Genomic DNA, 24,170 nt, shown 5'->3' on the forward strand with positions numbered 1-24,170 from the left:
ACGCCTACGTGTGCAGCACCGTATGGAAGGGGTTAAGAAGGTAAAAATGGAGGAAGACTGCAACTCATTGCAACAAGATTTGGACAAAATCTGGAATTGGACAGTGGGAAGTAAAATTCAATATAAAGAAATGTAGTATAATGGAATTTGGAAAGAGTAAAAACAGAATATCGAAAGATTACAAGATTGATGAAGAAGAGGTGAAAAAAGTAAACTCAGAGAAAGATCTTGGAGTGATGATCAGCAAGGACATGACACTGGATAAGCATATTGATAAAATATTCGGAGAAACCTACAATTTATTGAGGTCAATTAAAGTGGCGTTTGCTTATTTGGATGAGGAAATGATAAAAAAATTCCTAACTACACTAATAAGATCAAAACTTTAGTATGCAGCAACACTATGGACACCCAGTACCAATAAGAATATAAAAAAATTACAAAGAATACAAAGAGCAACAACAAAACTAGCACCAACTCTTTCCGAACTGACATATGAGGAAAGATTGTCCAAACTAGAATTACCAACTTTGGAACAAAGAAGAGAAAGAGGAGACTTACTATCTATAAAATAATGAAAGGAATGGAAGTCTTAGATAAGAATGACTTGTTAATATGGGATAATGGTAAAAAATGAGGACACTGAAAGAAACTAAAAAAGGATAGTTACAGAAGAGATCTGAAAAGGAACAGCTTCCCACACAGAGTGATAGATACTTGGAACAAATTAGACAACAAAACAGTGTGTGCACTATTCAAGAATTTAACCTCTTCCATACGGTGCCACCTACGTAGGCGGCATGAGGAGCAAGTGGATACGCGAGGCTGCCATATCGGCATCTTGATTATATTTATTGTAGTTGTCCCTGCGTAACTGACATACTCTCTTAAACTGGCTTCATCACATTTTCTATGGTTATCAAAATTCACGGGTGAAAGAGAGAACGATCGATATAAGTGGTGACTATTTACTATGGTGCGAGTATTATGATGCAACATCGTACGTCTGGCAGCTAATGCTGCCCGCGAGATTTTGGCCCGGTATGAAGTGGTTAAGTAAAAACTTGATGCTGAGAGATACAAAGACGGATCACCACGAGCATAGCTCTCTTCCCATATAATACGACTAGATAAATACATCCAGGTAAAACTCTCAACTGATTTTTTTCCTGGAACTCCACACTTCCCAAACACTGCATCTATTGATTAATTTCCTACTCTTGAATTAAGGTCTCCCAATACCACTACACTGACATTTCTCCCAAAACCCTCTATGCACTCATTTAAATCTATTCAAAAAGCCTCCCTTTCCTCTACACTCTTCTCACTACCAGAACCATATGCACTTACAAAAACCCACATCTTCCCAGTTTCACCTTCATCCACATTAACCTTGAAGAAACCTTCCACTCCACCACACATTTACTTATATCTTCACTTACCAGTATAGCCATCCCTTCTCTCCCTCATCCTCTCTTCACTCCTGAGATCCTCCCAACTACACTACCAAACTGAAACTCACCCATCCCTTTCAACTTAGTTTCACTCAATGCCAACACATCCATCTTTCTTTTCACATACTGCCTATCTCTTCCCTTTTACTCTCATCTGTAACACATCCACACACATTAAAACACCCAAACTTAGGACACTGGTTGGAAACTCCTCCCAGACCCTCTTACCTTTACTTTTTTTTTAGGAATGTCCTCTTTGGGGCTACAGGTAGAAGGGTGCCTAGTCCTATCCCCATCCTGTTTTTGTCTCCTTATATGACTCAAGTGGAAATTGTGGTAGTATTCTTTTCCCACATCACAGGGTTCAGTGAAATGAGAAAATGAATATTTAGAGAAATGATATAGGACAGTAACAAGAGTAGGGGGACAGCATAATGGACTGACAGTCGCAATATAATAAAGTATCATAATTTCACTATGAATAGAGATTTTCTCTACCACAGACAAAATGTGTGACTCTGGTCTGTAGGAGTGCTCCATATAGACCCTAAAGTATCAGCTGCATGCTACTAAGTAGCTTTTATCCCCAAAATAACATGCAGCCAATACCCCAGACAGGCACTACTACTCTTGTAAAAACTCTTGACTGCTCTTAACAGCTTTCCTCCTATCCCATATATCTGCAATACCCCCCATAGTGCCTTCCTGTCTAGCCTGTCATAAGCCTTCCCCAAATCCATGACGGCCCAAAAAACATCCTTACCTTTTCCTTAAGTTTTTTCTCATATCTGTCTTACCATAAAAATCTGATCCATGCAACCTCTACCTATCCTAAATCCACACTGTTCCTCACCAATCACACCCTCTGTTCCTCTCCTAATCCTCTCAATCAAGATCCACACATAAGCCTTTTCCAACTACACTTAGCAAACTGATCCCTCTGAAACTACTACACTCCCACTCATCCCCTTTTCCCATGTAAAGTGTATACAGGCTCCTCCAGTCCTCTGGCACTCTACCCTCTCTTAACCCCTTCCATACGGTGCCGCCTACGTAGGCGGCATGAGGAGCAAGTGGATACGCGAGGCTGCCATATCGGCGTCTTGATTATATTTATTGTAGTTGCCCCTGCATAATGACATACTCTCTAAACTGTCTTCATCACATTTTCTATGGTTATCAAAATTCACGGGTGAAAGAGAGAACGATCGATATAAGCGGTGACTATTTTTTATGATGCGAGTATTATGACGAAACATCGTACGTCTGGCAGCTAATGCTGCCCGCGAGATTTTGGCCCGTAGTGAAGTGGTTAAACAAACACTGGATAACCATCACTGTACCTCCTTTTTTTTTTTTTAGACATTCTGCATGACACCTATCCAACCCAGGTGCCTTACCTGCTCTCATCATTCCTTATTTCTCCTCCATTTTCCTCACTCATCACTGTCATTTTCTTTGTGCTTCCCACTGCAACTACTTTTCCCTCCCTATCCTCCTTCACATTTAGCAATTCCCTAAAATACTCTACCCATTTTCCTCTTACTGGCGTCTCTTCCATTATCATATCTCCATATGCACCTTTTACCTTTTCTTCTCTACTTGATTCGCCTCCTCATCCTCTATTAATTTCCTTCTAAAACATCTTTTTATTACTTTCAAAATTTTCTGTCATATTCTTTCTCCATTCCACATCTGCTCTCCTCTTTGCCTCCTTTATCTTGTGCTTTACTTCTCTTTTCTTTTCTAGATTTAAATGGCTAAACACTTCCATTGGAAAGGAACCTAAAAATTCTACATCTAATATTTGGTACTCATATGACATTCAACAGATATGTCAAGGACTTGACAGCAAAAACCTACTGAAAACCATCACTAGCATTGACTTTAGACAACAAAAAGAAACTAAAATCCATCCACATTTCATAGGAACTACTCTAGAATATGCATGTACAGCATGGTTACCAACAATGAGCATATCAAACACTGGAGAATGAAGCACTAAGAGTATTAGCGGAATGTACCTAAACTACCCATACAGGTAACTACATAATGAAACCAAAATCTTCCCAACTGAACATCACATGAAAATGACTGGAACACAATTCTACAACAGAACCTTTAACAACTCATGTCCTTCACACTATATTTCACAAGTACCACAAATAGAATGCAACAAGTAACTACAAAAGCATACTACTATAGCCTCTACCATCTAAACCACACAAAACATATTCACAAACAAGCCCTTCAAGAAAGACCACCAAATTCAATACTACAACAACCTCCATACATAAATCCCACAGAAAAAACCATCCCACCTCCCACACCAAACAAGAGCCACACTAGCTCACCTGGCCTCAGGGCATCATCCATCATTAAAATAGTACCATCACAGAAGAGGCCTGGCCAAAGATTCAAACTGTCCCAGATTCAACCACCACACAGAAGACAGAACATCTCATACTACAATGCCCCACACAACAACACAATATCTCTTCTCTAAGTGACTCATATTCCTGCCCTGAGGCTGTTGCTGGTTTCCTGTAGCCCACAGGTTTTCTGTATGAGAGACCAGGGGCAATGGATTGATTGGCTGATAAAACTATATTATGAATTATTTGCCACTTATCCCACAAAAACTGAAAAATTAGAAAGGAAATATCCAATACCAGAATCTTAAGTGCTGTCAGTCATGTGTAATTTGTGCCTTAAAATAATAAGACAGTGAGTAAGGACATATTGTTCAGTACAAGGGTGCTCCTTGAAAGAACTGCTTTTGAAAAAGTGAATATTCAACAAGGCTACAGAGGTAAATTGAAAGTTTTTCATGTGTCAAACGTTATAATTAACTTTTCTCATCACTAGCCATACTGCACATCAGTAAAAAAAGTTCTAGGTAACTTGTTTCAAAATTTCAAGATGGTTTTGAAAGCATCAGTGCAACTTTCTTAGACTGGAGCCACTGGAGCCACATCACTATCCACAAGAGCCCCCTCTGAACAAGTCATGTGATAAAATAAGCATCTGACTGGCTGCAAGAATGACATACAAGATCTAAATACATGTGACCATCCCTTGATTGTGTACTAGTGCATATGCAAATACATGCATGGGCACATTATGGATAGTAATATTACAAAATATGTGTCATCAAATCAACGAGTGCCTCACCTCACAATAGTGGACATTTCTGAGGGCAATTCCACCTGTCTTGTCTAAAGCATGACCAGCATACAAAATTGCTGCCTTCCAAGGCTGAATGAAGATACTGCCACGATCTTTTTCATTACAGAGGTTGTGAGTGGCCATGTTGTCTGAAAAGAGAGGAAAGATACAAAAAACTCAGTAATTTTTAGTTTAGAACTCAATCAATGAAACTGCTGTCCCAAGGCCTCCAGGAAACTGGCAACAGCCTCTGGACAGGACCAATAGTCACTTAGAGAAGAGATATTGTTGTTGTCTGGGGATTGCTAGTGTGGGACATTGTAGTACGAGGCATTCTGTGTAGTGGTTGCATCTGGGGCAGTTTGATTCTGTGGCCAGGCCTATTCTGTGTTGGTACTGCTTTAATGCCAGATGGTGTCCTGAGCACAAATGTGCAAGTGTGGTTATTGTCAGATGTATATGTGGGGCCCTTCTGCCTCCATTACATTCCAAGACTCTGCCCCATACTTCAGCACAATCACCCCTTTTTCCCATAGCACCCTTATTTCTCATGACAATTTTCTTCCCTGAAGACAACTATTCGCTTCTTTCACTCTACAGTGTACCTCCAACCCCACTCCTCCATTCCCTCCTACATGTAATCCTAGATACTTAAAACTATCCACTTACTCTGACCTCTCTCCTTTAAGACTGACTTCCAACTCTGTCACTCAACCCTTGTACTATCACTTGAAGTTATAACTGTCACACCTGAGTTGCCTCACCAGAACCAGCTTGGACAGGTAATGTCCTTCTTGCCTTGAAAGCCAGTCCAGATGAAGCATTAGCCTAAAAGAGGCAATGGACACCCACAGTGGTTGGACTTGCTATTGAGGTAATTAATTTGTAATGCAAAATTACAATCCAACTTATTCAACGTGTGAAGATGCATATTGAATATTAACCCTTCCATAACTAGATTGTAAAATTAAACTGTATTGTTACAATTATTTTAAATGCACCCTATTGAATTGTTCACTGAGTACAAAATAAACATTGGTAAGTGAACTAAGAAATGAAATAAGTATAAATCGTATATAAGAATATGGTATGCAGAAAATTCTACTTAGCATAGAATAAAAAAGATTACCTTTGCAAATTTGATGTTTTTGTCATAAAAAAGTTACAAAAACTAAACATTATATAATATCTACAAAAAACAGAAGTAACTGCATTATTGGTAATAAAGATATCTGTATAATATGGATGCTATAACCTAATTTCTGAAAAGTAACCTCACCAAGCCTATGCAACATCTACAAGAGTATACACCGAGTGGCAAACTACTATAATGGATGAAAGACTTTTTGAAGAAAAGATACATGAGGACAGTAGTAAAGGATGTTAAGCTGGAGAGCATTAACGAGAAGCGTTCCACAAGATTCAATGCTTGCACCAATAATGTTTCTTGTATATGTTAATGACATGATGGAAGGAACAACAACCTATGCCAACATGTTTGCAGATGATGCAAAAACAATGAAAAAAAAAAAAAAACGAAAAATGAGGAGTATGGTAGATTATTGCAAAAATATCTAGACACTATTTTTGCATGGAGCCAAGAATGGGAAATGAATTTCAATACCAAAAAAGCAACATACTGGAAATGGGCAATAGAAGCAAAAGGCCATCCTTAAACTATTCCTTGGGAAGTGAACCCATTACAAAACCAAAAGTGGAGAAAGACTTGGGAGTGTTGATAAAAGACAACCTGATAGACATATCAGCAAGATTGTGGGAGAGACATATGGACTACTGCAGAAGTTAAAATGGCATTCCACTATATGGATGATGGGATGATGAACTCATTGAAACCCTGATATATCCAAGAGTGGAATATGCATCTGTAGTATGGGCCCCACACTGAGTGAAGGATATAAGCAAGATCAAGAGAATACAAAGGACAGCAACCAAACTGGTCCCCAGCCTGGCAGATAAACCATATTAGGAAAGACTAAAAATACTGGGTCTGCCAACTTCGAAGGATCGAAGAGGAAGAGGTGATATGATTACAGTGTTCAGGTCACTAATGGAAATATATTGCACTGACAGAAAGATCTCCTGATTAAAGATGGGAGGGCTTTAAGGATGGCGTACCGCTTCAGAAGGGTAAAAAATGAAAAATTACAAAAAATTGTGAAAACGAGCACAAAAATAGCTTGATATGTTGGCAACACCTCACCGAAGTTTTGGAGATGTTGCGCAATTTTTACTATGTTTTTGGACAAAAAGAAATGTGAAATACCTCTTCTGTTTACATTATGACGTCACATACATGTGTTCATGATATCACAAAATAATCTACGTAAGTCACAATAATATTTTGTCTATAACATCGTGTGATGTTCTGGAGACTTCTGGCATGCTCTCCGCTACTAGTGAAAGCGAAAGTGAGCATGGCAGTGTGTTGTACAAGTGTGGAGAAGGAAGCCAGCAACCAGAAGCGTTGATAGAGGTGAGTCACCCCCAGCCAGCTGATCTGCTATGCGCGCAATGTTTTATCCACGCCTACCACAACACAGCCAGCTGACAGTGTTGACATCGCTGTACCGTCCACTTCAAGTGCTTGTAAGCGGAAACAGTTGTTTCCAGACAATGAAAAAAGTGCAGAGAGTGATAACACAGACAATGTTATTGTCAGTATGGATAATATGAAAGAGATTGAACAATGTGTGTGTTGCACACCACCAGGAAAGAAGAGGCCAGTCATTCGATCCCCAGAGGAGAGGAGCATCAGCCTGAATCACGATGAGAAAGGAAAAGAAAAGCTAAAGGGTGTGTATAAATGCAAAACAGAGGAAACCCTTCTCAAGAGATGCTTGCAGGGTAAGACCCAAAATCTGAACAAATCCTTGCATTGTCGGATCTGGAAGTATTGCCCCAAAGTAAAGAACCTGGGCAAAGTAGTTGTAGACTTTGCTGTTGCATATGCAGTACTCACCTACAATATAGGATATGAAGCAGCAGCATTTAGCACCAATCTGTACTCCACAGCAAGTACTATGAGGCCTGTCCTCCAGAGAATGGACAACAAGAGGGAACTGTTTCAACCCTCTGTATTCAGACGCAAGTGCCTGAAGCAGACTGATGAGCAACATTGTGCACCTGGTGCATTCTAAAATGCCTGTACCACCATGCTTTATGGCCAGAAACACTGCAGAGAGTGGGGAAGAGGCCCATCGCTGGTAATTAGAAAACCCCACTTGATGACGCAATGTTTTAGAGGTCCCAGCGGTGAGTTTGACTCAACTGGTAAAGGCCTATCATAACACTATGTGCAGTTCTTTGGATTCTGGCACACACAATGAGCCAATTCTTTTACTCTGGCTCAGCAGTTACATAGAGTAAGCCTGGTGTAATATATTGGCACCATACACCACCATTTTATTGACACCCATATGCCTCTGGAGGTAATTCAATCCTTGTGCCAAGTTCAGCAGGCGATTTCCAAAAACAGTAATAAAAAAAAAAAAAAAAAAATTACGAAACTTCCTCCAGAGTTCATCAATCTTTCTGAAATTTTCCATGTTTCATTCATAGTGTTTTTTCCACAAAATCACACAAATTTATCAGTATTTGATTATTCTAAATGAGAGTTCTGAATTTTTACCAGGAAAAAAAATTCACGAGATATTACCGTAAACAAAAAAAAATTAAATTGACACAAATTACAAGGTAGACTTAAAACTTTTGTGTCATATTTCATCCCATACTATGTAGAGTTTGTACACAAAAATGGAGCTTTTACTTCAGTATAGTTAGAGACTTTTGTTCATTTGAAAATAGGAAAATTTTCACTTTTTCATGAACATCGACATTTATTACAGCTACAATTGTGTATGTAAAACAGTGAAACTTGGGGTAATTTACCACTGTGACATGCACAATTTGTGGTAGAAAAATCACCCTTCTATCATTAATCTGAATGTCTCATTATAAGTGGAAGTGCTACGCCGCCCTTATCCCCTTCACTCCGGGCCAAAATCTCGTGGGCCGCATTAGCTGCCAGACGTGCGATGCTGCATCATAATACTCGCATTATAAAAAATGAAGTTACCACTGTATTGCTCGTTCTCTTTCACCTGTGAATTTTGATAACCATAGAAAATATGATGAAGCCAGTTTACAGAGTATGGGGGTCACACAGGTACAACTACAATAATGTTGAAACACAATGGCAAACGCCGACAAGACTGTGAGAATAAACACCGTGTGAGGTCGAAACCTTTATTGGTACGACGTTTCGCTTGTAACAAGCGAAACGTCGTACCAATAAAGGTTTCGATCTCACACGGTGTTTATTCTCACAATATACATAATCAAGATACCGACAACGGCATCCTCGGGTACCCACTTGCTCCTCATGACGCCTACGCAGGTGTCATCGTATCGAAGGGGTTAATAGGTCATGGGAATAAATTACGAAAGACCACATGTCTAAAGGATGTGAAGAAATACAGCTTTCCATATGGATATATATGTGGAATAGCTTAAAAGATGATATAGCCCAAGCTCAAACATTACACGAGTTCAAATACAAATATGATAATTGGAAATCAAGGATATAGATTAAATTAGAACTGTACATGAATTTGAGTTTAGATATGTCAGAAAATTAGAGAATGGGAAACAGGACTTAACAAGCATTGCTCCTTTCCTATATACTACAATTAAGTAAATACACGTCAGGCTCTCCAGCGGGCACAAGTATAGAAGACATCTGAGGATTTCTTATTCATCAATTTCAACATCTGGTAGCACATTTGGTGCTCATTGAAATAATACATTTAGATGTCCACACACACAATTAATGAATGAGAGTGTTAGATAGGGGAAGAGAGAGAAGGTGCGAGAGAGAAAAAGAAGTATAGCAGGGGGGAGGTAGACAGAGATATGGAGGGTGGGAAAGATTGTACATACATACATATACCAAGGCTTTTTCCCCCCTTACAAGGGAGGTAGCCATAAAGGAAAAGGCATAAAATCATTCCCACCCATTCCATCTCTGAATACACTCCACACCCCTCCACCCTCCCTCATATCTTAGCACCTCCTGGATGACGGGTCATCCCTGCACCTTGTCCACTGCCCTGGGTCAGAAGCAGTGTTGCAAGACACAGCACATCCACAGCAAGGCCAGTTCATTAAATCAGCGACACCCCCTCTCCGTCCCCCCATGCATAAAAGGAGAAGACGGGGAGAAATCCCTTCGGGCTGCATCAAATTTTGCTCACACATACTACCTCACCCCCCATCCCCTCACCCATTCCACCTCATGCATCACAACATCATACATATACAACCATTCTCCATTCACCCCTGTCTTCTGTCCTCTCCCGTCCTTCCTCAACAGACATTCCCCTCTTCCCCAAAACCCCCTTCACCCCATCCATCCACCTCATTCTAGGATGTCCCCTCATGTTCACTCCCTCCACATCTGCCTTCCATACCTCTTTTACTAGTCTTTCTTCACTCATTCTTTCCATGTGTCCAAACCATCCTAATACTCTTTCATCAACCCTATCTCCCAACTCCCTTTCCACCCCTGTTCTCCTCCTCACCTCCTCATTTCTCACTCTATCTAGCCTAGTAACCCCCATCATACTTCTCAGACACCTCATCTCAAACACATTCAAACTCCTTCTCTCTTCCTCTCTTATATTCCATGTTTCTGCCCCATACAGTGATTGTGAGAAAGAAAAATATGGCAGGAGATAATGAGTTACAAGGAATCTCAGTACCTCAAAAGGTTTTACAACCCATACTAAGGAGGTACTATTAAAAGGTTACTGGGGATTCATACTAGCACTTACACTAATAAATAGCATCTTGTCTGTCTTTAACTGTTCAATTGAGGAACTGTTTGCCACATCCTTTGGCAGTCTGTTCCAAGTACTGCATATCTTATAGGTAAAAAAGTCACCAACCTTGTCACAAGAGTAACAAGGGAGATTGAGCTTCCATCCATAATTGTAAGTGGCATTCACATTCAAGCTGAAGAGATGTCAATAGTCAATGTTATCAAATCCTTGAAGTATTTTGAAAACCTCTATTATCTGTCCTCGCAACCTCCTGGTTTCTAGAGAAAAAGAGCCCAAAAGCCTTGAGACACTTCTGGTAGCCCTTATCAAAGGATTTCTGGAAGTCAAGATAAAGTATGTTGATTGCTCTATTCCTGTCATATTCTTGAAGCATGATATGGAAGAAATCTATCAGGTTGGTTAAACATAATCTGTGACACCTAAAACCAAGCTGTGAGTCTAATAACAGGTTGTTTCCCTCCAGAAACTTGGCTATTCTATCCACAATGACACCTTCCATGATCTTCCCTACTAAGGAAGTAAGGCAGGTCAGTAATTCCCTAGATTTGCTGATCTTCTTTCTTAAAGATAAGAGTCATGTTTGCCTCCTGCCAGTCCCTAAGCCTTCTCATGTCTGCAGAGACTCATTGAAGATATCCACTAGGTGGGAGAACAACTGCTAGAGAACCTCCTGCAGTAGCTTTGGCAGGAATACATCTGGACCAGGAGACTTATTTGTGTTAAGTATGTCTAGTCTGGCTAAGTCTTTGATATTTGTACACTGAATATTCTCCATGGACTCTCCTTGTGTACCAGAACTGGTTCAGGGATTGCCCCAACAGCAGGTGGCAGGTGTAGCACCCAGGCAATTCCAAAATGTCTGAGCATTTCAGTTGATATAGAATTCCAATCTCATTCTGAAACTTAAATGGCCAATTACACAAAAAAATCAGTAATGAATACACCAAAAACATCAGTAATTAACCCATTAAACTCCGATGACAAGATTCTTGTCATTTGGTCAAATAAAACAAAAAATCATAAAACACCAAAATGTTTGATCAAACACCAGAAAAATATAACGTCAGTCCTCGCACGAAGCGAGGACTGACGTCATATTTTTCTGGTGTTTGATCAAACATTTTGGTGTTATGTCGTGTTATGTCGCCCTGGCTGTTCAACTTATACATGGATGGGGTGGTGCGAGAGGTAAATGCAAGGGTAGTGGGCAAGGGATTGGAGATGGTTAAAGAAAATGGAGAAAAGTGGGAGGTGAGCCAGCTGTTGTTTGCTGACGACACTGCGCTTGTGACAGGATCAGAGGAGGGATGAAGGAAGTTGGTGGCAGAGTTTGGGAGAGTATGTGATAGAAGAAAGCTAAAGATAAATGTGGGTAAAAGTAAGGTGATGAGATGTATAAGGGGTGAAAGTGGCAGTAGACTGGAAGTGAGCATTAAGGGAGAGCGACTGGAGGAAGTGGATAGTTTTAGATACTTGGGTGCAAATGTGGCAGGAAAAGGTGGAGTGAAGGTGGAGGTAGAATGTAGATTGAGAGAAGCGAGTAAATGCCTTGGTGGATTAAAGAGTGTAATGAGGAATAGACATTTGGGAATGGATGCTAAGAGGAGACTGTATGAAGGAGTGATTGTGCCAATAGCACTGTATGGGGCAGAAACATGGTACATAAGAGAGGAAGAGAGAAGGAGTTTGAATGTGTTTGAGATGAGGTGTCTGAGAAGTATGATGGGGGTTACTAGGCTGGATAGAGTGAGAAATGAGGAGGTGAGGAGGAGAACAGGGGTGGAAAGGGAGCTGGGAGATAGGGTTGATGAAAGAATATTAGGATGGTTTGGACACATGGAAAGAATGAGTGAAGAAAGACTAGTAAAAGAGGTATGGAAGGCAGATGTGGGGGGAGTGAACATGAGGGGACGTCTTAGGATGAGGTGGATGGATGGGGTGAAGGGGGTTTTGGGGAAGAGGGGAATGTCTGTTGAGGAAGGACGGGAGAGGACAGAAGACAGGGGTGAATGGAGAATGGTTGTATATGTATGATGTTGTGATTGCATGAGGTGGAATGGGGGGTGAGGTAGTATGTGTGAGCAAATTTGACGCAGCCCGAAGGGATTCCTCCCCGTCCTCTCCTTTAATGCAATGGGGGGACGGAGAGGGGGGGTCGGCGATTTAATGAAGCAGCCTTGCTGTGGATGTGCTGCGTCTTGCGACACTGCTTTTGACCCAGGGCAGTGGACAAGGTGCAGGGATGACCCGTCATCCAGGAGGTGCTCAGATAAGAGGGAGGGTGGAGGGGTGTGGAGTGTATTGAGGGATGGAATGGGTGGAAATGATTTTATGTCTTTCCCTTTTTGGCTACCTCCCTTGTAAGGGGGAAAAAGCCTTGGTATATGTATGTTGATCAAACATTTTGGTGTTTTATGATTTTTTGTTTTATTTGACCAAATGACAAGAATCTTGTCATCGGAGTTGAATGGGTTAAGACACCAGGAAATGTAGCACCTGGGCATTTCTTAGCCCACTTAAATTGGATTTAGCAGCTATATTTTGTTATCAAATGTTTGACTTGGTTTATTTGATTGATAACAACTAAAATAAACTGAAGAACAATTTCTTGGTATTTTGTTGATATTGTTTGTATTAGACCAAACTTGCTCCATTCACCTCTTCCTTTATACTAGGGACCCAGCACTACACATGGTAGTTCAATAACACTGCCACCTGGTTTGTTCACTGAGCCACAAAAATCCAATATGGCTGCCCTCAGCCAAATGATAACAGTTTGCATAGATGTGGTGGTAAGCGCATCACCCCATGCATTTCTAAATTATCTGAGCATTTCAGTTCTGATGCCATTTACATTTACTTAAGTTCACTTAAGTTGATATAGAGTTCCAACCCCACTCTGACACAATTAGATGGCCAATTACACCAAAAACATCAGTAATCATGACGCCAGTTAATGTAGTGCCTGGGCATTCATTCACTAACGCCCAGTTATTTTTTAGTCCATCAGAATTAGATTTAGTGACTACATTTTTCACCAAGCATTTGATTTAGTTTATCTGAAGGATAACAGCCAAAAACATCTTAACTGATTACCCATATACCACCATTCTCCATTCAACCCTATCTTCTGTCTTCTCACATCCTTCCTCAACAGACATTCCCCTCTTTCCCAATGCCCCTTTTACCCCATTCATTCATTTCATCCTAGGTTGCCCCCTCATGTTCGCTCCTTCCACACCTCTTTTACTAGTCTTTCTTCACTCATTCTTTCCATGTGACCAAACCATCCTACTACACTTTCATCTACCCTATCTCCCAACTCCTTTTCCACCCTCGTTCTCCTCCTTATTTCTCACTTTATCTAGCCTAGTAACCCCTATCATACTTCTCAGGCACCTCATCCCACACACATTCATACTCCTCCTCTCCTATGTTCCATGTTTCTGCCCCATACAGTGCTGTCGGCACAATCACTCCTTCATACAATCTCCTCTTAGCATCCATTCCCAAATCTCTATTCCTCATTACATTTTTTAATCCACCAAGGCATTTACTCGCTTCTCCCAATCTACATTCTACCTCCACCTCAACTCCTCCCTTTTCTGCCACATCTGCACCCAAGTATCTAAAACTATCCACTTCCTCCAGTCTCTCTCCCTTAATACTCACTTCCAGTCTGCTTGTAAGAGGCCGGTAGTGTACGAATGGAAATGAGCTAGGGCAGTAGAATAACTCAGACTCGACGCCTCCGAAGAGGGCAATGTTATGTCTAGGTGAGGGCGACGTTTTGTCTATGTAAACACACCGACGGTGGTGACTGTTTTTATAATCGATGTGTAAGCAACTCTGTAAGCGCAGGTTACCTTCGTTTGACTAATGCTGAGGTAAACAATTTTTGCTAGTGGCATTGAAATGGCTTTCCGGATTGGTGCAAGGTGCAGAAGGAGGAAAAAACTATTGGTGCATGAATTCAAAGTCACGCCCATAAGGAGTGACATTTATTTGAGAAGTCACCGGGGATTGGTTTAGAAAAATTAGTGACGTCAGACGAAGGTAGCTTAGCGTAAGATACGGGATCTCGTCAGACGTTCTACAGAGAAGAGATAGAGAAGATATAGGGAGAAGATATAGAGAGGGTGTAAGGAGAGAGGATCAGGAGACGATGTAGAGACGAGAGAAAAGAGATCCCGAGTGTAAGCTAAGGTGAAATTACAGTGAAAGAAGAAAGAAAATTCACCATCCTTTTATTAACCCAAAGGACGAGAGGAATAGGCATGGGGCCTAGAAAATAGTGAGACTACAGGAAAAAGAAGGCATTGGGCCTACTACTTAAGAGGAACTTGAATATTAGTGAACCTCACGTAACGAGAGGCAAGGGGCCTCGAGACGAGTGATATTACAAGTCAAATTTAAGTGACAGTGGTGACTAGGGGGGGTGAAAGTGGTGCTCAGCGGTGGAACGAACTGGGTGTTAAACACCTCCAAAGAGAAGTGGCGCCAGAAGTCTACGGGAACAAGACAACCAAAATCAAGAGTGTATTACGACTACGAGAGAAATCTACAACTTCAAGTAACTGCTACGTTGGGAACAAGCATTCTTCAAGATTCTTCAAGGAGATCATCATCTACAAGGCGGTCTTCAAGGCAGAGTGTGTGATGGAGGAGGAACAACGTCGTTGAGGAATGACAAGACCGTAGAAGGACGTCAAACCAGACATTGACATCACGAAGCGACATCGCAAGCAGCCAGGCTAAAGCAAGGTATTAGTAAAGTATGAGTACCCCTCAGAATTCTAACGTGTTGAGACACGAAATTCACACATCAAATACAAATATTCCAAAATTCACAGGAGAGTCTAACACATATGGTGTAAACAAGTTCTTGAACCTTATTGACACACTTATAGTTAGTAAAAACATTACAAATGAGAATCGTAAGATTGAGATTCTCAAGGAGAATATAGATCCAGAGCATGGAAGGGCGAGGTTTGTCATTAACTTTCAGCAAATGGAATTAATTAATCAATATGATAATTACAAGAAAGCCTTTCTTAAACATTTCATGTCCAAATGTGATCAGGATCCTATTAGATCATTGGTAAAAATGATTAAGGAAGTTAGGACAAGTGAAACTGACACAGAGTACTTAGCTAGATTAGATAGATGGTCAAAAGACATGAATTCTATCTTGAAAGATTCAGACTGGATAGAAAGATCTAGTGAGAAGATGGAAATCTCACAGGTAATCAAATTGATTACATTTAGCTTATTGGCAAAGAATTCTGATGACTTAACAGCAGAAAGGCTGTACAAAGATTTAAAATCAAATATCTGTTTAGGAGAAGTAGATTATCTTCTACAAGGATACAGTGAGACCAGAACAATAAACCCATATGTAATGCCTATAAATCAACAAAGCCAATATAGGAACTCTAGAGAGTTTAAGAAAACAGAAGTAGGACATAGGCGGCATGCTAGAAGTCCATCTAGGGATAGGGATACCAGAATCCTATGTTTTAATTGTAATGCTTGGGGACACAAGGCACAAGAATGTTTTTATGGGATTATTTGCAGAAATTGCAAATACGAAGGTCACAATGAGTATCAATGTAGGAACCCTCCATTCTGTATTTACCATAATAAAATCGGACACAGAACTCATGAGTGCCGAAATTTTCGGGTACCCCCAGGGCTAAGAGGAAAACCCCCAGACACAGAATAAACCATTTCAGACCTCCCCATATATATACCGATAGGCGGTATTGTGTTAAATATGGGAATGCAAGGGAGATGAAAGAAACTGACAAACTGATAATTACTGTTGGTAAAACTTCTGTAGGACCTCTCATTGCGGGTAAAGTGTTCAATAAGCCTATTCAAATTTTTATTGATACAGGGTCTGTAGTTAATGTAATTACTAGTAAAGTTTTAAACCAGTTGAACCCAGGAGTGAAAATGTTGGAACCAATCCGTTACACATTGCAAGGTGTAACTGGAAATCAGTTAAAAACATTAGGCAAGATTGAGCTAGAAGTTGCCTTATATACAAATGAACAATTGTACATCCCAGTGATAGTGGTAGAAGAGTCTGTTTTTCCAGGAGATTTATTGATAGGATTTGCAACTATGAGAAAAGAAAACATGGTAATTTGTCCTGCTGACTTAGGAATTTTAGTGAAGTCACAGTTAATCCCATTCTTAAATCAACCAGACTTAAGACCAGTGACAGGAATCAATGAATCCTTAGATAACATTTCTATCCTAGATAGCGAGGCCGAGCGGTCCAACCCTACAGAAAGTAAAACAATTTGTGAACCCAACTCAGAAGTTCAAGAAATCCCAGAGATTACTAAATTATTAACCACAGATGCCTTGAGAATTGCAGATTGCGGATTAACAAGGTCGACATTGTTACATCCCATGTCAATTAATAAGGTTGAAGTGTGTTTGAAAGGAATCAATGTAGACTCTGAAGTAATTACAGTCCCAGAATCAGTTAAACTTAAAGGATTGAAGTGGGACTCAGGGATTTATAAGACAAATAAGAACAGAGTAGAAGTATTAGTAATTAATACTATGAATAAAGAGATAGTTTTAAAGAAAGGTACACAAATAGGATGTATTCAGGTGTGTACTAAACCTATTAAGATTTTAAATGAGAATAGTGAGGAGATAGAATTACCAACTTCATCAATTTGCTCAGTACAAGAAGGCATAGACTTAAGAAATAGATATAAAGAATTATTACAATCAACTAATTGCCCTGAGTTGGATGAAGCTTTATTTGCTTTGCTTATGAAACATAAAAAAGCAATTGCTTTGCCGGGGGACGCCTTAGGCAAAACAACTGTTTTAAAACATCACATTAAGTTAAAACCAGGAACACAACCTATCTACATACCAGCCTACAGAGTTCCTCACTCTAGATTAGCTGTAGTAGATAAACTCATCACTGAAATGTTATCACAGGATATTATTGAACATAGTAAGAGTGAGTGGAATTTTCCGTTGATCTTAGTACCAAAGTCTGATGGGACTATGCGACCAGTTATTGATTACAGGGAACTGAATAAGCACACCATTCGTGACAGGTTACCATTACCCATTATCGGTGACATTTTGAGAAGTTTGGGAACTGAGAATAGATATTTTAGTACTATAGATATCAAATCAGCTTTTTGGCAAATAGAATTGCATGAAGATTCAAGAGAGTTCACAGCATTTTCTACTACAACAGGACATTATGAGTTCAAGAGAATGCCATTTGGGTTATGTAATAGTCCATTAACTTACATGAGATTAATGAATACTATTCTAGATGGATTGTTAGGAAACACTGCCAGTGTATTTCTAGATGACATTTTAATAGTTTCTCAGACTGCAGTGGAGCACTTTAAGAAATTAGATTTGATATTCTCAAGACTAGGAGAAGCTGGGTTAAAAGTAAAACTTGAAAAATGTAAGTTCTTGCAAGACAGTGTCATTTACTTAGGACATAAGATAGACAGACACGGACTGAGTACAGTAAATTCAAAGGTGGACGCTGTCAAGAATTTTCCAGTTCCGATCAATGTAGACAAGGTTAGGAGCTTTTTGGGATTAACAGGATATTATAGAAAATTCATTCAAAGTTATGCTGACATTGCTAATCCACTAAGTTCTTTGTTGAGAAAGGACTCAAAGTTCATATGGGGACCTGCGCAACAGCAAGCTTTTGACAAGTTGAAAGATAAACTCACAAGTTCACCTAATTTAATTTTCCCCGACTATGAAAAAGAATTTATTCTTTGTACTGATGCGTCTGACATAGGGTTAGGAGGCATACTAATGCAAGAGAGAAATGGAACTTTAAAACCCATAGCTTACACATCCAGACTTTGTAATAGTGCGGAGAGGAACTATTCTATAACTGAAAGAGAAACTTTAGCAGTAATTTATTCTTTAGAAAGTTTTAGGGATATGATACTAGGGTATCCCATCAGAGTTTGGACTGATCACACAGCTATTCAGAACTTATTTAAGCATAAGAATCTTAGAGGCAGACTTGCTAGATGGTTTGCGATACTTCAGTGCTATGATGTTCAATTTAATTATATTCCGGGTAGAAGGAATGTAGCAGATCCACTTTCTAGAAACATTAGTCAACCAATGACTGGGACAGGGTTGATTAATTTTGTTTGTAGTATAGAAGAATTAGTAACTTTAGATGAAGAAATGCTAATAAGAGAACAGGGAGATGATGAGACATGTGATTCAATAATCAAGCATTTGATGAACCCAAGAGGAGATCCTCCAAAGCTACCAAAGGGGTATAAGATAGAGGAATTTCATTTGATTAATGGAATTTTGTATAGGAAAACATTTGTAAATGGGAAAGATATTTCTAGAGGTCAAGTAAATCAGTTGGTTATACCACAAACTCTGGTAAATGAGATATTGAAGTTACTTCATGATAGTGATTGTAGTTCACATCCTGGAAAGGATAAAACTTATAGACAGGCACAACTTAAGTACTTTTGGTTAGGTATGAAGAAAACTATATATGATTATATAGAAAAATGTGTAAAATGTGTAAAGGTGAAGGGAAATACACCAAAACCTGCTCCTATACTCACCTATCCCATTCCACAGAAACCTTGGGAAAGAGTTCACATGGATACTTTGGAATTACCACTAACCGAGAACGGCTTTAAATACCTATTTGTTGCTATTGATTATTTTTCAAGATTTTGTATATTACAACCCATAATCAATAAGAAAGCTGAAACTATTGCTTCCGTAATCTATGATCAGATAATCTGTAATTTTACTACACCTAACATCCTAGTTTCAGATAATGGGACTGAATTTAATAACAAAATCTTGGAAAATCTATGTAATGTGTTCCACATCAAGAAAGTCAATATACTCGTTAACCATCCCCAAAGTAATGGAGTAGTAGAAAGGTTAAACAAAAAGATAATTATATGTCTTAGAACCCTAATAAGTCCTCATAGTGTAACTTGGGATACTTGGATTCCTTGTGTTAAGTGTACCCTGAACAATCAAATTAATGTAGCAACTGGGGATACACCTCATTTTATAATTTTTGGGGAGGACAAAACTCTGCCATATGAAATGTTGACAGCAGAGCAAAAACCCATATATAATATGGATGATTATATATCCAATAGGATAAATACTCTTCAAAGTATTCACCAAAGAGTTAGGAAACATATGCAGGTGTATTCACAAGAGATGAGGGAACAACAACACAAAATAGCTCGTAAACTAAAATTGAAAATTGGGGAATTAGTAATGGTCAAAGCAACCTCACCCAATAATAAACTTTCACTAAGGTACACTGGTCCATATAGGGTAATTGATTCTGCAGGTGGAAACAAGTTTAAACTTAAACATTTAGAATCAAGAGAAGAATTGGTAGGACATTTAGATGACATAAGGAAAATTAGCTTGCAGATCTATGAAGATGATTATAGTAATACTTTGTGCATAAATATTGATAACCATGGAGAATATGGAGAATATTATAATGATATTTTTCAAGAGTTGAACATTAATCTTGATGTATTTTACAGATGAAAACTGCCTTATTAATAATATTAAGTTTGGTGAGTGCCATGGACTGGAATCCGATTCGTCCTGGAGCATTGGTACATCATCAAGGTAACCTAATCTTGGTTGATAAGGTGGTAAGGGTAGTTCTTGATTATAAAAATGTAACCAAAATTAAAGAAAATGTGGACTCCATTAATAAAAGTTTGCAAATATTAAAACAGAACATTTCCAGTAAAGATGTTAAGGATAGACTTGAAAACAAAATAAAGGAAATAGAGGATAAATTGCACATCATAGGTTCAAATTTCAAAAGCAATGTTAGACAAAAGAGAAGTGCAATAGTAGTGGCTTTGGGAGCTCTTGCTGGTTTGGGAATTGCCAATTTTGCCTTCCTTGCTGACTTGAAAATTTCAATAAATACATTAAAGGAGAAAGTTGGAAAAATTGATGAATTACAATCAAGCATTAAAAACATTGAAGAAATGATCTCTGATATTTCAGATAACTTAGAGAATCTCAGCTTGAAACAAAGTGAACAAGAGAGTACAATGCAAAATTTTTTGTTACTCAATACTATGCAATTGAAATTATCTGAGATGCAAGTTCAATTGGAATCTTTTGTACAGGATTTAGTTATGGCCAATTCGGGTCAAGTAACTTCTTCTCTCCTTCCAATACCTCAACTTATAAAGGTAATTAAGTCAGCAAAGAAGGATTGGAACTTTGAACCTTTCTTTGAAGAAGCTAATGTAGCATTATATTATCCATTGCTAAACTCCTACCTTAATGTTACTTCAGTTATTATTGAAATCCCGTTCTCTTCCAACCAAAGATTTAACTTATTCAAATTGAAACCCTTCCCATTGAAGGTAAATGGTTCATTTTATGAAGTAGATATTCCAATTGTAGACCCAATCAATTATATCCTTTCTGTAGACAATCTGAAGGAGAGCAGAGTCTCTAATGACAAGTTGAAGGAGTGTAGAAGATTTAATAGGAATCTTTACCTCTGTCATTCTTCCATGTTTGTGTTCCGTGAAGCTTTGAAAAATTCATGTGAAGCCTCTCTGGTTAGGAATATGTCTGTTATGAACAATTGTCATTACCAACGAATTTTGGTAGACCAGATCCCTCATTGTAACATACAAGGATCTCATTACCTGTTTTTCCCTAACAAGACAAAGGTATCAATAAATTGTCCCGGGTTGAGTCCTAAATTGGATTTGGTTGAAGGTCTTGTCTCTATTCAAGATAACTGCGAATTGCATGCAGACACTATTTCCACCATTTCTAATACCCTTAATACAATGCATTTAACCGAGGACACCTACATTTCAACCTTCAACTTCACATTGCCTGAAAACTCCCCTCCCTTGAAAATTAAGAGAAGACCATTGTCAAGATCTCCCTCAAATGATTTACATATGTTACCAATCCTAATCATACCCTTACTTTCAGTGTTAGTGGCAGCACTGATTGCCTTTGTTGTATTCCGGAGATTGGCTCTGTCAAAGCAAATCAACCATGTAACCGCTTAATTCAATACCTTATATATATATTGAGATGCATGTTATTCACATTTATAGGTATTATGTTTATGTATTATTCCCAATTTATAGCATGAATGATGTATTTTGGAAGATAGATTAACAATAACGCACGGGTAGATTAGCTTATTCTAGAAATATATTAGCAAGCCCTGTAAGAGGGAAATAAGAAATTGGTCGGGACGACCAAGGGTAGCTGCCGAGCCCTGTAAGAGGCCGGTAGTGTACGAATGGAAATGAGCTAGGGCAGTAGAATAACTCAGACTCGACGCCTCCAAAGAGGGCAATGTTATGTCTAGGTGAGGGCGACGTTTTGTCTATGTAAACACACCGACGGTGGTGACTGTTTTTATAATCGATGTGTAAGCAACTCTGTAAGCGCAGGTTACCTTCGTTTGACTAATGCTGAGGTAAACAATTTTTGCTAGTGGCATTGAAATGGCTTTCCGGATTGGTGCAAGGTGCAGAAGGAGGAAAAAACTATTGGTGCATGAATTCAAAGTCACGCCCATAAGGAGTGACATTTATTTGAGAAGTCACCGGGGATTGGTTTAGAAAAATTAGTGACGTCAGACGAAGGTAGCTTAGCGTAAGATACGGGATCTCGTCAGACGTTCTACAGAGAAGAGATAGAGAAGATATAGGGAGAAGATATAGAGAGGGTGTAAGGAGAGAGGATCAGGAGACGATGTAGAGACGAGAGAAAAGAGATCCCGAGTGTAAGCTAAGGTGAAATTACAGTGAAAGAAGAAAGAAAATTCACCATCCTTTTATTAACCCAAAGGACGAGAGGAATAGGCATGGGGCCTAGAAAATAGTGAGACTACAGGAAAAAGAAGGCATTGGGCCTACTACTTAAGAGGAACTTGAATATTAGTGAACCTCACGTAACGAGAGGCAAGGGGCCTCGAGACGAGTGATATTACAAGTCAAATTTAAGTGACAGTGGTGACTAGGGGGGGGTGAAACTGCTGCCACTTTCACCCCTTGTACATCTCATCACCTTACTTTTACCCACATTTATCTTCATCTTCCTTCTTTCGCACACCTTCCCAAACTCTGTCACTATGTTCCTCAATACCTCCTCTGATCCTGATACAAGCGCGGTGTCATCAGCAAACAACAACTGGTTATCTCCCACTTTTCTCCATTTTCTTTAACTACAGGTAAACGTCGACTTACGATGGCATTAGGTTTCGATAGAGCCATCGTAAGACGATCTCATCGTAAGTCGATCCCCACTCTGTTCCGTGGTCACTGTACCTAGCCTACCTGTATATTAACCACCAGAGATACTGAATACAGGTAAACGTCGACTTACGATGGCATTAGGTTTCGATAGAGCCATCGTAAGACGATCTCATCGTAAGTCGATCTCATCGTAAGTCGATCCCCACTCTGTTCCGTGGTCACTGTACCTAGCCTACCTGTATATTAACCACCAGAGATACTGAATATAGCCTATTAAACATGTACAGTAGTTTATTTAATTATTTTTATCCTTTTTACCATATTCAAACACTATAATATGTATTTTCAGTACGGGACTTAAATCTCGCGGGCAGCAGCCAATGCCAGCCATACGACGTGACGTAATAATACTCGCATCATAAAATATAGTCACCGCTTATATCGATCGTTCTCTCTTTCACCCGCGAATTTTGAAAACCACAGAGAATGGGATTTAGGGCACATTTGAGAGAATGTAAAAACACAGGGGCGACTACAATAAATATAATCAAGACGCCGATATGGCAGCGTCGCGAATCCACTTGCTCCTCATGACGCCTACGTGTGCGGCACCGTATGGAAGGGGTTAAATTATCATGTCGTCGTCGTCGTCGTCATCGTAAAGTCGAACAATCGTAAGTCGCGGCCATCGTAAGTCGACGTTTACCTGTATAGCCTATTAAACATGTACAGTAGTTTATTTAATTATTTTTATCCTTTTTACCATATTCAAACACTATAATATGTATTTTCAGTACGGAACTTAAATCTCGCGGGCAGCAGCCAATGCCAGCCGTACGACGTGACGTAATAATACTCGCATCATAAAATATAGTCACCGCTTATATCGATCGTTCTCTCTTTCACCCGCGAATTTTGAAAACCACAGAGAATGAATCATTTGAGAGAATGTAAAAACACAGGGGCGACTACAATAAATATAATCAAGACGCCGATATGGCAGCGTCGCGAATACACTTGCTCCTCATGACGCCTACGTGTGCGGCACCGTATGGAAGGGGTTAAATTATCATATCGTCGTCGTCGTCGTCGTCATCGTAAAGTCGAACAATCGTAAGTCGCGGCCATCGTAAGTCGACGTTTACCTGTATCTCCAAACCCTGACCCATTACCCTTGCACTTACCTCTTGCACCATGTATAAATTGAACACCCAGGGCAACATAACACATCCCTGACGAAGTCCCACCTTTACCTCAAACTACTATCTCTCCATTTCTAATCCTAACACAAGCTCTACTACTGTCATATATCTGCAATACCTCCCACAGTGCCTTCCTCTTTACCTTATTATAAGCCTTTTCTAGCTCCATAAAAGCCAAAAAAACAT

The 24,170-nt window shown here is 39.4% G+C and overlaps 1 protein-coding gene across 11 annotated transcripts in view; it reads right to left on the minus strand.

Moving 5' to 3' along the window:
• The window catches only part of LOC143023561 (uncharacterized), a 220,511-nt gene that overhangs the window by 164,438 nt on the left and 31,903 nt on the right, over positions 1–24,170 (minus strand). For 9 of the 11 annotated variants that reach the window (XM_076182137.1, XM_076182132.1, XM_076182131.1 and 6 more), the window contains exon 2: positions 4,629–4,771. The exons of the other annotated variants lie outside the window; for them this stretch is intronic. In XM_076182137.1, the coding sequence (XP_076038252.1) occupies positions 4,629–4,771 (143 nt within the window). The remainder of the gene's footprint in view (positions 1–4,628; positions 4,772–24,170) is intronic. 11 annotated transcript variants of the gene reach the window in all.

This window comes from Oratosquilla oratoria, unplaced genomic scaffold, assembly GCF_046742065.1.
Source record: "Oratosquilla oratoria isolate Oo_2021 unplaced genomic scaffold, ASM4674206v1 SCAFFOLD50, whole genome shotgun sequence".
Classification (NCBI taxonomy): domain Eukaryota; kingdom Metazoa; phylum Arthropoda; class Malacostraca; order Stomatopoda; family Squillidae; genus Oratosquilla; species Oratosquilla oratoria.